Source organism: Salminus brasiliensis, chromosome 1 (assembly GCF_030463535.1).
Source record: "Salminus brasiliensis chromosome 1, fSalBra1.hap2, whole genome shotgun sequence".
NCBI classification, from domain to species: Eukaryota; Metazoa; Chordata; class Actinopteri; order Characiformes; family Bryconidae; genus Salminus; species Salminus brasiliensis.
In genome coordinates, this window is record NC_132878.1 from 97,931,324 (window position 1) to 97,945,244 (window position 13,921).

General features: G+C 39.5%; 1 protein-coding gene and 1 non-coding gene across 2 annotated transcripts; both read right to left on the minus strand.

Annotated features, from left to right (window-relative positions):
- Positions 1-2,165: 2,165 nt before the first annotated feature.
- LOC140538376 (U6 spliceosomal RNA) lies at positions 2,166-2,272 on the minus strand. The gene has a single exon (XR_011977748.1). It is a non-coding gene; the product is annotated as a U6 spliceosomal RNA (small nuclear RNA).
- A 1,580-nt stretch (positions 2,273-3,852) lies between these two features.
- Positions 3,853-8,839, minus strand: LOC140569626 (fucolectin-1-like). Its single transcript, XM_072692556.1, has 5 exons — positions 8,767-8,839; positions 6,830-7,127; positions 6,111-6,265; positions 4,301-4,574; positions 3,853-4,120 (listed from the first exon to the last, which is right to left on the minus strand). Exons 1-5 carry the CDS (start codon positions 8,837-8,839, stop codon positions 3,973-3,975), a joined length of 948 nt encoding a protein of 315 aa, XP_072548657.1. The 3' UTR covers positions 3,853-3,972.
- Positions 8,840-13,921: the final 5,082 nt, after the last annotated feature.

Sequence of the window (13,921 nt, forward strand, 5' to 3'; positions counted from 1 at the left end):
CAGCCTTGCCCACAACACTCCCATATGCAGCGTGTGTCTCAACAAGGTTTCTGCAAGAGGGCAGGTCTGAGAGGTACATCTGGTGTCCTGTTGACACTTTGGTACATAAACAGTTTCCTTCTTTGCTCTGTTGATCAAATAAGTTGCTAAAGCACATCTCTGATCTTTCTACACTGTTATTTTATCAATAATAAGTAAATAGTTATCCAGGTCTTTTTCTAATTACTAATTATGTACAGCTGCTTTGTGACAACAACAGTTGTAAAAAGTGCTATACAAATAAATTTGACTTGACTTGACATGACTTGACTACTGTTCTCAAGGCGATAAAGGGCAGAAGTGGGGATGTGACTAACTTACTTTGAATGCATAGCAAACGGCCTGAGTAGAATTGCAGAGGGGTCTTGGAAACATTTACATTCATGGCATTTAGCAGACGCTCTTATCCAGAGCGACTTACAAAGTGCTTTGCTATTTACCCAAGAAAACCTTAGCTAGTTAGAATAGACTAATAGTTCAAAGATACCTCTAAGCTTAGACTCTACTAAACACAAGACAATAAGCCGTCCAAGTACTCTCGGAAGAGGTGGGTCTTCAGTCTGCGTTTGAAGACAGCGAGCGACTCGGCCGTTCTGACACTCAGGGGAAGCTCGTTCCACCACTTCGGTGCCTGGACAGAAAAAAGCCTGGACGCTTGTCTTCCGTGGATTTTGAGGGATGGCGGGTCGAGACAAGCCGTACTTGAAGCTCGTAGGGCTCTTGGTGCGGATCGGCTTTTGACCATTGCCATCAAGTATGGAGGAGCTGGTCCGTTCTTGGCTTTGTAGGCCAGCATCAGGGTTTTGAATCTGATGTGGGCAGCTACAGGAAGCCAGTGAAGAGAACGCAGCAGTGGAGTGATATGGCTGAATTTAGGGACATTGAAGACGACCCATGTCGCTGCATTCTGGATGAGTTGCAGGGGCCTGATGGTGCGCAGTGGGAGACCAGCCAGAAGAGAGTTGCAGTAGTCAAGTCTGGAAGTGACGAGAGACTGAACAAGCACCTGGGTGGCCTCTCTAGAGAGGAAGGGTCGAATTCTCCGGATATTGTACAGGAGAAATCTGCAGGACCGAGTTACGTTTGCAACATGACTTGAGAACGATAACTGATCATCCATGACTACACCAAGACTTCGAGCTTCTGTAAAAGGAGTGACCAGTGAGTTCTCAAAGGAGATGGCAAGATCGTTTCTTCGTCCAGCAGAGACGTCAGCAAGCATGCTGAGATGCGGGCAGAAACCTGTGTGTCAGACGGTGGGAAAGAAAGGATGAGTTGAGTATCATCAGCGTAACAGGGGTAAGAGAATCCATGAGAGGATATCACTTTACCAAGAGAACTAGTGTAGAGTGAGAAAAGAAAAGGACCAAGAGCCTTGTGGAACACCAGTGGAGAGATTACAAGGAGCGGACGTGTCCCCCTGCCATGTTACCTGGTATGAGTGTCCCTGCAGGTATGATGCAAACCATCGCCATGCAAAGCCGGTAATTCCAAGGCCGGCAAGGATAAACAGGAGGGTATTGTGGTCCACTGTGTCAAGAAGGTTCAGAACCGATGACAGTTTGGCAGCTTTAGCTGCATGGAGCTTCTCTGTAACTGCAATGAGAGCAGTTTCAGTAGAGTGTGCAGATTTGAAGCCAGACTGGTTAGGGTCCTGTAGATTGTTCAGACTGAGAAAGAGAGACAGTTGGTTGTAGACAGAACGTTCGAGAATCTTTGAGAGGAAAGAGAGAGGAGAGATGGGTCTGTAGTTGCCGATGTCCAAGCTGTCGAGAGTTGGCTTCTTTAGGATAGGGACAACTCTGGCAGACTTGAAGGCAGATAAGATAAGATAAGATAATCCTTTATTAGTCTCGCAGTGGGGAAATTCTCAAAGATGGTACATGACCCGACCCTCTTGACCAAGCTGAATGAAGGAAGAGGGTGACAGGGCAAGGCGTGATCAGGTTGGGCCTTGAGGACACCATAGCCCCACCTTCAACCTGAGTGAAAGATTCATAAGGAGTCCCTGGGTGCAGTGCTCTTTACTTAGCAGCCCTTGCAGCCAATTTTAATGCATTCACATATAAACCCCAAGGAGCAAAAATGCAGAAGCAGGGATGTGACTGATTTAAAGTTAGACAGCGTAAAACATGGAGCTCTTCACAGGTTTGCATGTCAACCTTTCGCATGGGCCATGCTAACCTTCTCTGTATCGATCCACGTTTAGTATATGTGTTGCCGTAGGAAGCACACTCAGCCTTGCCCACGGCGTTCCCATATGCCGCCCGTGTCTTAACAAGCTTTCTGCATGAGGGCAGGTCTGAGAGGCACATCTGGTGTCCTGTTGACACCTCAAAGGCCGGTAATGACGAGGCCTCTTAATTTTGGTCTCCTGTGACTCTTTGCAGATGATAAGACCAAATGATCAAGCATACCTGAAAGAGCTTTGACTCAGAAGTATTGGAAAACTGTCCTCGTAAAGTGCTTGGCAGATGTGAGTATGCAAAGAATTCCAAGTCTTTTGAGCATCCTTTCTATTTGTGTTTGAAAGCTTGTTATGACTGCATATTGGAGCGTTGTGGCCAATGTGGAGTGTGCTTGCTATGTCGACACATATACAAAAATTATATCGATACAGAGAAGATTGCTATGCTAATGTGGAAAACTACAGCTTCTTCTGTAGCCTGCATCTTTAGCAAACAACGTATTAGCATTGGGCGGAAATTAATTTTCCCATTATATTTTGTGAGGTGTTGTTTTTTTTGTGTTGTTTTCGTGTCTGAAATGTAGATAAATTTCATTTGATTTTTTTATATAGATTTCAGTATTTGGAATTTCAAGAATTGGTCCTCCAACATTTTATTGGGTTTACACCAGACAGTCAGAGTTGAGCAGATAGGGATGTTATGACAGTAATCTATTTTTGATTGACTATGGAAGGAATGGGACTACTGTTGAGGTGGGGCAGCATAGTTCTGTTCTATTTCTAGCCATGGATTTGTATGTATTTACATCCATGTGCATAAATACTGTATTTGGTTTGCTGGAAAATAAATTAAGTCTGGCTTTTCGAGACCCCATTCTGTTTTTATTTTTTGCAATGTTGAAAGAAAGATTCATCATTTTTTACTTTTCCAGTGGTTTAAACCATTTGTATGTAGGGGTAGTGAGTATTATGGGTATGAAGTAATTGATCTGTGGTGGGATTTTTATCATTCCTGCCCCTTTTTGCTCATGTTTTGTCCATGTACGTTCATAGTGCTCTGGTTAAATTTATACGAACGTCAAAACTTCAAGTTGCACTTGATCCTTAATATACAGAAATCTCCTAACCGAGAGTAAACGGCTCAGTACTGCAAAACCGTTCGAGGCATCACTGTCTCTGTGTTTAGCTTGCTTTTCCACTTTCTAGCACATGTTTTTGTATTATTTTGTTGTCATTTGCTGCGTCGTATGCTTACTAACTGTATTTAGATTGTGTTTACAGTCTGTGAGAATATGTGAGAATTGTCTAGTACAAATGCAGAGTGTACCTGCAGGCCCAGAGCAGGCCAACTACTCTCAAAATATTCAACTTTCATTTGCTGCTGGTTGCGTTATTATATGTATGGTAGGCTTTGGATATTTGGCAGTGAGTGATATCCGTACTGGCTGAACCCACTGTCCCCTTCATGTTATATATTAATGCCATTAATGAGTTCAGTTCATGCATTCTCATGAATTTGTTTATTTTGTTGCACCACAATTAACATTTAACATCATTCTGGTTATTATCCAGATTTATTTTTGTAGCATGATTTAACATTTAACTGATTCCCAAAATTTTGTCTGCTGGATTTGATATTCATCTTATCCATCCTGCTAAGACCTCAGACATTACATTTCAGTTAAAGAGCAATCACAGCTTCCAACTGACACAGCAAATCAGCAAAGCAAAGGCTGAGAGGTTCCTTAGAGCAGAGGAACTCCATTCACCTCCACCTCACACAGTGTGAGATACTCCTTCCTTCCTGGAATTACAACATTAATGTAGCGGCCTTCCATCCCGTTACACTGAAAGGTCAAAGTAGGAGTAGAAGTGGTTGTGAATACACCACACCTATAGACAAAGGAAGGAGATTACATTTAAACAAAACAGTCAAGAAATTACATTGTTACACAAAGAGTTTCTATCATCAAAAGATGCTGGAAAACTCTTTTAACACGTAATTAACACTAGTAATTTTTTTTAGAAAGTTCCTGGAAATGAAGCTACTGTGTCTTTCTGAAGGCAGTTTACCTAGGATTGCCATTCCCGTTATGGTCCAGACTATCACCAATTCTGATTTCAGCCCCATGCAGCCTCTTAGCATAGACATCCTGCCTATTGGTGATGGAGATGGAGAAGACCTTGTGTTGTTTCAGAAGGTCCAGTCTCCACCAGGGACTGAAGTCATTGTTAGTGTGTGAGCAGGTACCATGGCTATATCGGTTTCCATCAATGGCAGCGAATGCAAAATAATGTTGATAAAGGCTGGACTGTGTAGCTCGTCCTTTTAGCGCTACATTCCGTCCTACACAGAAAATAAGGAGTAATGCGTCACTAAAATCTAACACAGCGGTACAATTTGTGAGAGTCATATGCAGTTCAATAAACCAGCTCCTTGTAAAGAAAATGGCTGGATTAAATTTTACAGTTGATTTTGAACATCTGAAACCCTATACTGTTGTGTATAATTAAATACATCCCAGTGAAAATGCTAGCATTTATCACCTCCCTCCATCATGTATTACAATTGTTGGCAGCATGGTCTTCCTCCAAGACACATGAAGCTCCACCACATACACTAAATTACCAAGTATTCACTTGCCTGCCTTCACATGCATATGAAATTGAGGGACATCCCATTCTTAATCCATAGGGTTTAATATGATGTCGGGCCACCCTTTGCTGCTATAACAGTTTCAACTCTTCTGGGAATTCTTTCTACAAGGTTTAGGAGTTTAGTGTTTATGGAAATTTTTGACCGTTCTTTCAGAAACGCATTTGTAAGGTCTGACACAGATGTTGGAACAGAAGTCCCAGCTAGCAGTCTCCGCTCTCATTAATCACAAAGCTGTTCTGTCGGGTTGAGGTCAGGACTCTTCTACCCTGAACTCGCTCATTCGTGTCTTTATGGCCCTTGCTTTGTGCACTGCTGCGCAGTCCTGTTGGAACAGAAAGGGGCCGTCCCCAAACTGTTCCCGCAAAGTTGGGAGCATGAAATTGACCAAAATCTCTTAAGAGTTCATTTTACTGGAGCAAACGGGCCGAACTCAACTCCTGAAAAACAATCACACACCATGATCCCCCTCCACCAAACTTTACACTTGACACAATGCAGTCAGACAAGCACCATTCTCCTGTCAACCATCAAATTTCGTCACTTTGTGCTTTACACCACTGCATCTGACACTTTGCCTCTGCTTACAATGTGTCAGCATCCCCTGCCCCTGCTCGGTGTGGCCTACCACTTTCTGGTTGAGTTGCTGTCATTCCCAATTGCTTCCACCTTGTTATTATACTACTGACAGTTGACTGAACATTTAGTAGCGAGAAAATTTCACGACCCTATCACAGTACCATGGTACGAATTCACTAAGCTCCTGAGAGCGACCCATTCTTTCACTAATGTGTGTAGAGGCAGTCTGCATGCCTGGGTGCTTGGTTCTTTACACCTGGAACACCTGAATTCAATTATTTGTATGGGTGAGTGAATACTTTTGGCAATATAGTGTATATCAAAAATGTTGCTAATGCAATACCACTTGAGCTTAACACACTTGGAGATGGAGGGCCACCCTACCCACCCCGTAAGACAAGTTATCAGCACCAGAGATCAAACTGGAAACCTCTTGATGACCGATCCAAAAGTATCATACTGGTATCTGATATATCTGTTCTCCATTTATTAACTCTTCAAAGTAAGATGAATTATGTGGGATCTCATATCCACATTAATAGATTGTGAAAGTGACTTTTATGTTTGGGTGTAAAAAGAATCTTCTAATAGTAGATCAGTGCTGTGAGTGAACATGTGAGTAGACAATTGAAGATCTTTTATCCTCACCATGTGGAGTGGGATACCCATAGACTTCAACCTCACAGAGAGTAAGGACTCGCTTATTTCCAGGTATGATCACATTGACATAACGCCCTGAGACTCCTTTATCCCAGTGGAAGGTTTGGGATCCTCTATGGGGACAGGAAGTAATCACCCCAACACTGAAAAAAGAAAGTATGAACTTTGAACAAGGAGACTGGATGTGTGTCTTAAAGCTGTATTCAGGAATCACCCAGTTCTAAAGACAGGAACAATATTTATTATTAGAAATTGCCAGTTCATTTAATATTTCTTTACTGTACAAATATTTTACAATCCCACAAACCATACACCCATTAGGCACACCTATCTAGCAGATTATTTTGCTTCCATTGGCCTTCAGACCTAGATGAATATACCTAAGGGAAAATAATACCTTCCCTGGCCTGTACCACTCACATTAAACAGGATCAAACATGGACATTTACTGATTCTCAGTAAATCCTTCAAACAGGTCTGCTTGAAAAACTCAGACAATCAGGCATTTAATGAAATCTACATGTTCCGCGCTGTCATGCTACATTTACATGTTACATTTATTGTATTAATGTATTAGCTCTTTGTACACTTGACGTTACCAGGATCACCTTTATTATTCCATTCTGGTGGCTGTGATCTAGCATCTCAAAAATTTTAAATATAATGTAAGTGAATGAATTACATTAATCATCTTAGGTTTCTCTCACCGCTGATTGCTGTTTCCATTGTTGACTAAAGAGTTTCCAATATGTATCTCAGCCCCAATGATCCTTTTTGGTACAGAATCTCCTCTGTTAGTGATGATGATGGTAGTTATTGTGTACTCATCCAAGAGATCTACCCTCCACCAGGGGTTGTTTTGGGTTGCAGTGTGAGAGCAAGACCCATGATTGAAGTTAAAATTGGTATTTCCATCTATGGCATTAGAAGCGTGTCCGAGTTGTCTCCAAGGTGCTCTAACCAAGGACGACTGAGTGGCTTTTCCACTGAGAGCAAGGTTTCGGCCTGGAATAAAAAAAAAACAAAACAGTGCAGATTTAATCAAACCTAAATAAATACAAAAGTGCCATTAGTTCTTTGACGGTAGATGATGGTATGTTTAAATGACATAATGATAATATTGGCTGGTTTATTTGGGTTGCACTCATCATAAACTGAGATTATTAGATAATTAAAGCTGTTCCTGGGTGGTTAATGTGACACTGATGTGACAAGAATTGCCGATGACACTCAATTTATGCTCTCTTTCCCACCATCTGACACACAGGTTTCTGCCCGCATCTCAGCATGCCTCGCTGACATCTCTTCTTGGATGGCGGCTCACCACCTCAAACTTAACCCCAGCTAGACAGAGCTGCTGTACATCCCGGGAACTGCTGGACCAAAAAATTATCTTGCCATCACCTTTGAGAACTCACTGGTCACTCCATCTACAGAAGCTCGAAGCCTTGGTGTAGTCATGGATGATCAGTTATCGTTCTCAAGTCATGTTGCAAATGTAACTCGGTCCTGCAGATTTCTTTTGTACAACATCCGGAGAATTCGACCCTTCCTCTCTAGAGAGGCCACCCAGGTGCTTGTTCGGTCTCTCGTCACATCCAGACTTGATTACTGCAACTCTCTCCTGGCTGGTCTCCCTCTGCGCACCATCAGGCCCCTGCAACTCATCCAGAATGCAGCGACACGGGTCGTCTTCAATGTTCCTAAATTCAGCCAGTTCTCTTCACTGGCTTCTTGTAGCTGCTGCCCAGGTCATCAGATTCAGAACCCTGACGCTGGCCTACAAAGCCAAGAACGGACCAGCCCCTCCGTACTTAATGGCAATGGTCAAAAGCCGATCCGCACCTAGAGCCCTTCGAGCTTCAAGTACGGCTTGTCTCGATCCGCCATCCCTCAAAATCCACGGAAGACAAGCGTTCAGGCTTATTTCTGTCCTGGCACCAAAGTGGTGGAACCTGGGTGTCCGAACGGCCGAGTCGCTCGCTGTCTTCAAACGCAGACTGAAGACCCACCTCTTCAGAGAGTACTTGGACGAATAGAGTACTATGGTCGCCTTATTGTTTTGTGTTTAGTAATGTCTAAGCTTAGAGGTATCTTTTGAATTATTAGTCTATTCTAACTAGCTATGTTTTTTCTTGGGTAAATAGTGAAGCACTTTTGTAAGTCGCTCTGGATAAGAGTGTCTGCTAAATGCCATAAATGTAAATGTAAATGTAAGAAAAAAATGAAAACAATGTTCCTTAAAAAATAATTTTATATGAAACAAAATCATTCATTAAATTTATTTGATAATCAAATTCATCAGACATTATTGTTGACCCCATTAATATTTTCCTGTAAATAACTGTACATACTCTGGCCATGCTTTGGCCCAGAACTTCACAAATTCCTGTACTGTGTCCAGAACTTTACGACTCCCCTACTGTGGGATAGAACTTTACAACTTTACAACCCCCTCTACTGTCTGATAGAACCTTACAACTTTACAACCCCCTCTACTGTCTAATAGAACCTTACAAACTCCCCTTCTTTGAGAAGTTAATCTCACTGTGGTCCAGAACTGTGAGTGTTATAGAACAAGAGAAACATACTGCTGTACCCTACCTGTGATTTGTATGTGACTATATGCAGTGGCGATGTTTACCTTTTATGAAAGTGGCATCGAGGAATCCAGTCACTGCAATGATCCCAAACAGGTAAAATATGTGAAGATCCATTTTTCTAAAAACAATGAATTAATGCATGACATTAATTCTTTTCAAAATTAGAACATTCAGAATAGGGATTATATATCAGGGATGTTCTAACTAGGCAGCAGCACTCTACCATCCATCTACCAACCATCGAGAAACATTCTAGCAACCACTTGGCATCTTAGCAGCTGCAAAGGACCCACAGGAAACAACATAGCATCCACCTAGCAACCACACAGCAATCATACTGGACGCCCTAGGAACTGCCTAGATAGCTGATCTACATAGCAATCAACAGAGATACCTTAGCAACTACTTAGCAAGAGCATTGAAACCACAAGAAACAGAAACTCTAGGAACTATTTAGCAACTGCATAGCAATCACCTAGCAACTTGCTGGAAATTACTGCATTTTCATCAGTATATACACTTTCAGACAGTATTTATTAAACTACACTGATTGTGAATATGCTGTAAATACATTCTTTACATGTAGATTCTATACATTAGATCATTCTAATGACATTAATTCTGTTCATTTGTGTATATATACACACAAAATCATACATGGACGGACTAGGTTCAGTGTTTTTTAATCTATGTCACTATATTTAAACACAGTTATTGTGAACAAAAATCTGAGGCTCACCCTGAAGTGAAGTTTCAGAAGCTCTCAAAGATGTGATCACCTTAATTGAAGTGTCTCAAAAGCACCTAGAGCTTTATATAAATCTGAACTATGAAAATAGGTCTCTTTATGACTGCAGTGCAGGATGTGAGTTATAAAACAGTGCTGTAATGTGTCTGCTGTTGGGTGAAAGCTCTAGCTGTGTGTCTAACTGAGAACTGTGTTTCCTCTGAATTCCACACATTCAAAAGTACACAATGTTCAATATTACCTCTGCACATTTGCTTTTACATTATAGCTATCGCTAAACCAATCTGTTAATGGCTTCTCCAATATTTCGTGGTAAAGCCTTTCTTTTTATAGCCTGCATTGTGCTGAATAAAATACTTGTACAGTACTGTGTTATTACTTTACTGTGTTTGTCTATAATTGTAACTTATAAAACGATTAGACCACATTTTATTAGTAATCATTGAAGAAACCCAGGTCAGTCCAGTATTTTAAATTGTATGAATAGACTGTAATTTCTTAGCCCTTTTACAAGTGAGTTTTGGCTGTCATCTGTACATCATCTGTAGATTGGTAACAACCAGATCATGAATACTGTGGTGTTTTTTTATTATTATTTTTATTATCATAGCCATTGAGTTTATAAAGTGGTGACACTTCGTGACTTCGATTCATGAATTCACTGGATCTAACTTAAATTAAATGTTTTAAATAATTATTTTAAAGATATAAACGTAAAGTTTGCAGCATTTGCCTTATTTCACAGCATGAAGCTGATATTCTACCTTAAAACAGCGCCACAGTTACATTTTTCTGTCCGTAGTTCTGGACTATTTAAAGTAGAACTGAAAATTAGAACCTTCAGAATAAGAATTATATATCAGGGATGTTCTAACTAGGCAGCAGCACTCCATCCATACCAACCATCTAGAAACATTCTAGCAACCACCAAGGATCTTAGCAGCTGCAAAGGACCCACAGGGAACAACATAGCATCCACATAGCAACCACACAGCAATCATACTGGGCGCCCTAGGAACTGCCTAGGATCTACATAGCAATCAACAGAGATACCTTAGCAACCACTTAGCAAGAGCATTGAAACCACAAGAAACAGAAACTCTAGGAACTACTTAGCAACTGCATAGCAACCTGCTGGAAATTACTTACTGCATTTTCATCAGTATATACACTTTTAGACAGTATTTATTAAACTACACTTATTGTGAATATGCTGTAAATACATTTTTTACATGCAGATTTTATACATTAGATCATTCTAATAAAAAGCCTCCTTTATTGTATTTGGGTTTTATTCATGTATTTTACCATAAAGTCACGGCTATGCAAAATGGTGTGTCAAATGTTCCGATGATTAATATACAAATAAAATGCTTTTGAAATGCTCAAATTTTCCCCCAGTTGCTTAATGCTGTGGTAATGATGTAGCTTAATATGTAGCTTAATCTACTCTAACCCCGCTAAAGTGAAGTGATACCAAATACTTTAAAGAGGAAATATTTGACATTGTTTGGAAAAATAGATGGTTTACCTTCTGCTTGCTACGTCAGTTCTTTCTTATATTGTTATATTTGATCACTGAAGGGCTCTGTTTGTTTTACTGAGAACTGTATTTCTTTATAATTTCAACCACATTTACACAAAGTATAAAATTAACAGAGTGCTCATAAAGCCAAAGTGAAACGTCAATATTGTTTCATCTCCATGCTGCCATCTCAGAAGAACTACACTAAGAAAAGATGTATTGGATAAGGGCTTTTCTGTTACTGGAACCCTTGACAGAGAAGTATCAAAGATGTTTTATTTATTTTCACAGTCAACATGGACATTAAGGCCATGCTAATGAATTCTTTAAAATGTTCTTTTTCTGGTAATGAATGAGTGACACTGAGTGAGTACTGTGCAAAAATGTTGGTCACCTAAGAAAATCTGAATTAAAAGATGCTTATCTGAGCAGTAAGTGTTTATTTGCTCAGTAAAGCACTAATATTAGAATAAACACTAATAACATTCATACAGAACGTCATGGTTTTCCATCGCTGTGTTCATTAAAACATCTCCAAAGCTCTCTTTGTGGTATTGTCCTTCGTCATTTCTAATGTAATCTACATTAAATTACAATTACAGAGAAAACGCTCTCATTGCTGAGAGAAATGATTCCTCTGCAACTGTATATCTTTGGTTAAAAATCAAAATAAGAATTGTACGCACATGTTTTCATTTTCATTTTTCATTTTTTCTGGAATCAACACAAAATTATACATATGAATTATAAGATTAAACAGTTTACAACTATACCTTCCTATTGGAAACATATATAAAATATTAGGTAAAGTAGGAGAGATTGTCATGGGCCACTGAGCAAGCAGATGCATTATTAAAACAGGTTTCCACTGTTCAGGTTAAGGAATACTAAATAAATAAATCTAATCACAGTCACACTCTTTAGTTTCTACTTCACAGTTGAAAATAAACCTTTGTTTTATTTTAAAAGTCAAGTTGTCACACTTTAATGTTTGCTCAGATGAAAATCTAGATAAAAACAAGATCAAAAAAGATGATATAGATCAAAATATAAAGATCAAACTAAAACAGAGATAAGGAATAAAATAGAAATAAGGTGGATTTCTGTGAAAGAAAATCTGATGTTCTTCGTACAACGTAACAGGTCTACAACAGAAGCATAAAGATATTAATAAATTTATAAAGATCTTTATAAATAGATGACCTTACTTGATGGTATGTGACAAATGATGCATTCCTGGTAAATTTAGTTACATTTAGAATCCTGTAACACACAAAACATTAAAACGGTATGTCATGTATTAGGATTAGGGCCCTTAGACCAAATGTGTGTAAATGTTTCCAACTCCAGTTTTCCTAGTATAGATAAGAAATTCAATTCCTCTGTTTTTTGACTTACACATTTTTGATTTCCCTCATCATTTTGGACCATTTGTCTTAGCTCATTCATTGTGAAAAGTTCCCATGATGTAAAAGAAAGAAAAATCAGAAAAACGCTGTATGTCCAAATGTTTGTGGACACACCTTCTAATGAATGCATTCAGCTATTTGCACCCATTGCAAATACAAATACATATGTGCAAATAAACACACACAGCTTGTCTTGTCCCTGTAGAGTACTGTCAATAGAATAGGTCTCTCTGGTACAGATCAACATAAACCTATTGAGTGCAAGAGTAATGCCAGAACATTACTCTTTATAAAGAACATTCTGCAGCTTTATAAAGTGCTGCAGAACAATTAAAAAAATAAGATGAGTAAGATAGATTGAGGAATATATATATTCCTCAATCTATCTTACTCATCTTATTTTTTTAATTGTTCTGCAACACTTTCTAAAGCTAGGAATATGAACAATTATGAACTTCCCTTTCCATTTCTTTTAATTGAACCAGTACTGGCACTGCTGCTGTTTTGCTCTGTTCATTTTATTGATTGTCTGTTTTTCCATCTTGTGATCAAAAACTTTACAGCACTCATGTAATCCAAGTCAATTAAAGGTCTGTTTGCACAAGCTGTCAGAATGTTCATGTACCCCTGAGTAAATAATTGTGCAGAACTAACTACACAGTATTGCCGAAAGTATTTGTTCGCCTGCCTTTGCACAAATATTAACTTGAGTAACATCCCATTCCTAATCCATAGGGTTTAATATGATGGCAGGCCACCCTTTGCAACTATAACAGCTTCAACCTTTCTGGAAAGGCTTTCCACAAGGTTTAGGAGTCAGAACTCAAGTTCTTCTACACCAAACTTGCTCATTCATGTCTTTATGGACCATGTCATGTTGGAACAGAAAGGGGCCGTCCCCAAACTGTTCCTGCAAATTTGGGAGCATGAAATTGACCAAAATCTCTCGGTCTGCTGAAGCATTAAGAGATTCTGCCACTGGAACTAAGGACCTGAACCAAACTCCTGAAAAACAACCACACACCATTATCCCCCCTCCACCAAACTTTACACGTGGCACAATGCAGTCAGACAAGTATGGTTATCCTGGCAACTACTAAACCCAGACTCGTCCATCAGATTGACAGACGGAGATTGGTCACTCCAGAGAACATCTCTATCACGGTACCACGCTGGAATTCACTGAGCTCCTGAGAGCGACCCATTCTTTCACTAATGTGTGTAGAAGCAGTCTGCATGCCTAAGTACTTGGTTTTATACACCTGTGGCCATGGAATTGATTGGTACACCTGAATTCAATGATTTGGATGGGTGAGTAAATACCTTTGCCAATATAGTGTATATTAAAAATGCAGAACTACATATAACAAATACATGGAACTAAACATACTAAATAGAACTATACTAAATAAACATAACTAAATATACTAAACATTACTGTACTAATAATTCATACACATGAATACATACACTAAATATACAGAAATATACAAAACTAAATATACAGAACAGAA

Bases quoted from the DNA above. Each gene is read 5' to 3' on its own strand.
- LOC140569626 (XM_072692556.1), bottom strand. From the start codon at position 8,839: ATGGATCTTCACATATTTTACCTGTTTGGGATCATTGCAGTGACTGGA. The intron at 7,128-8,766 runs GTAAACATCGCC...TTTTTATTCCAG, and splicing joins CGATGCCACTTTCATAAAAG to GCCGAAACCTTGCTCTCAGT. The intron at 6,266-6,829 runs GTGAGAGAAACC...TTCTTTTTTCAG, and splicing joins AATGGAAACAGCAATCAGCG to TGTTGGGGTGATTACTTCCT.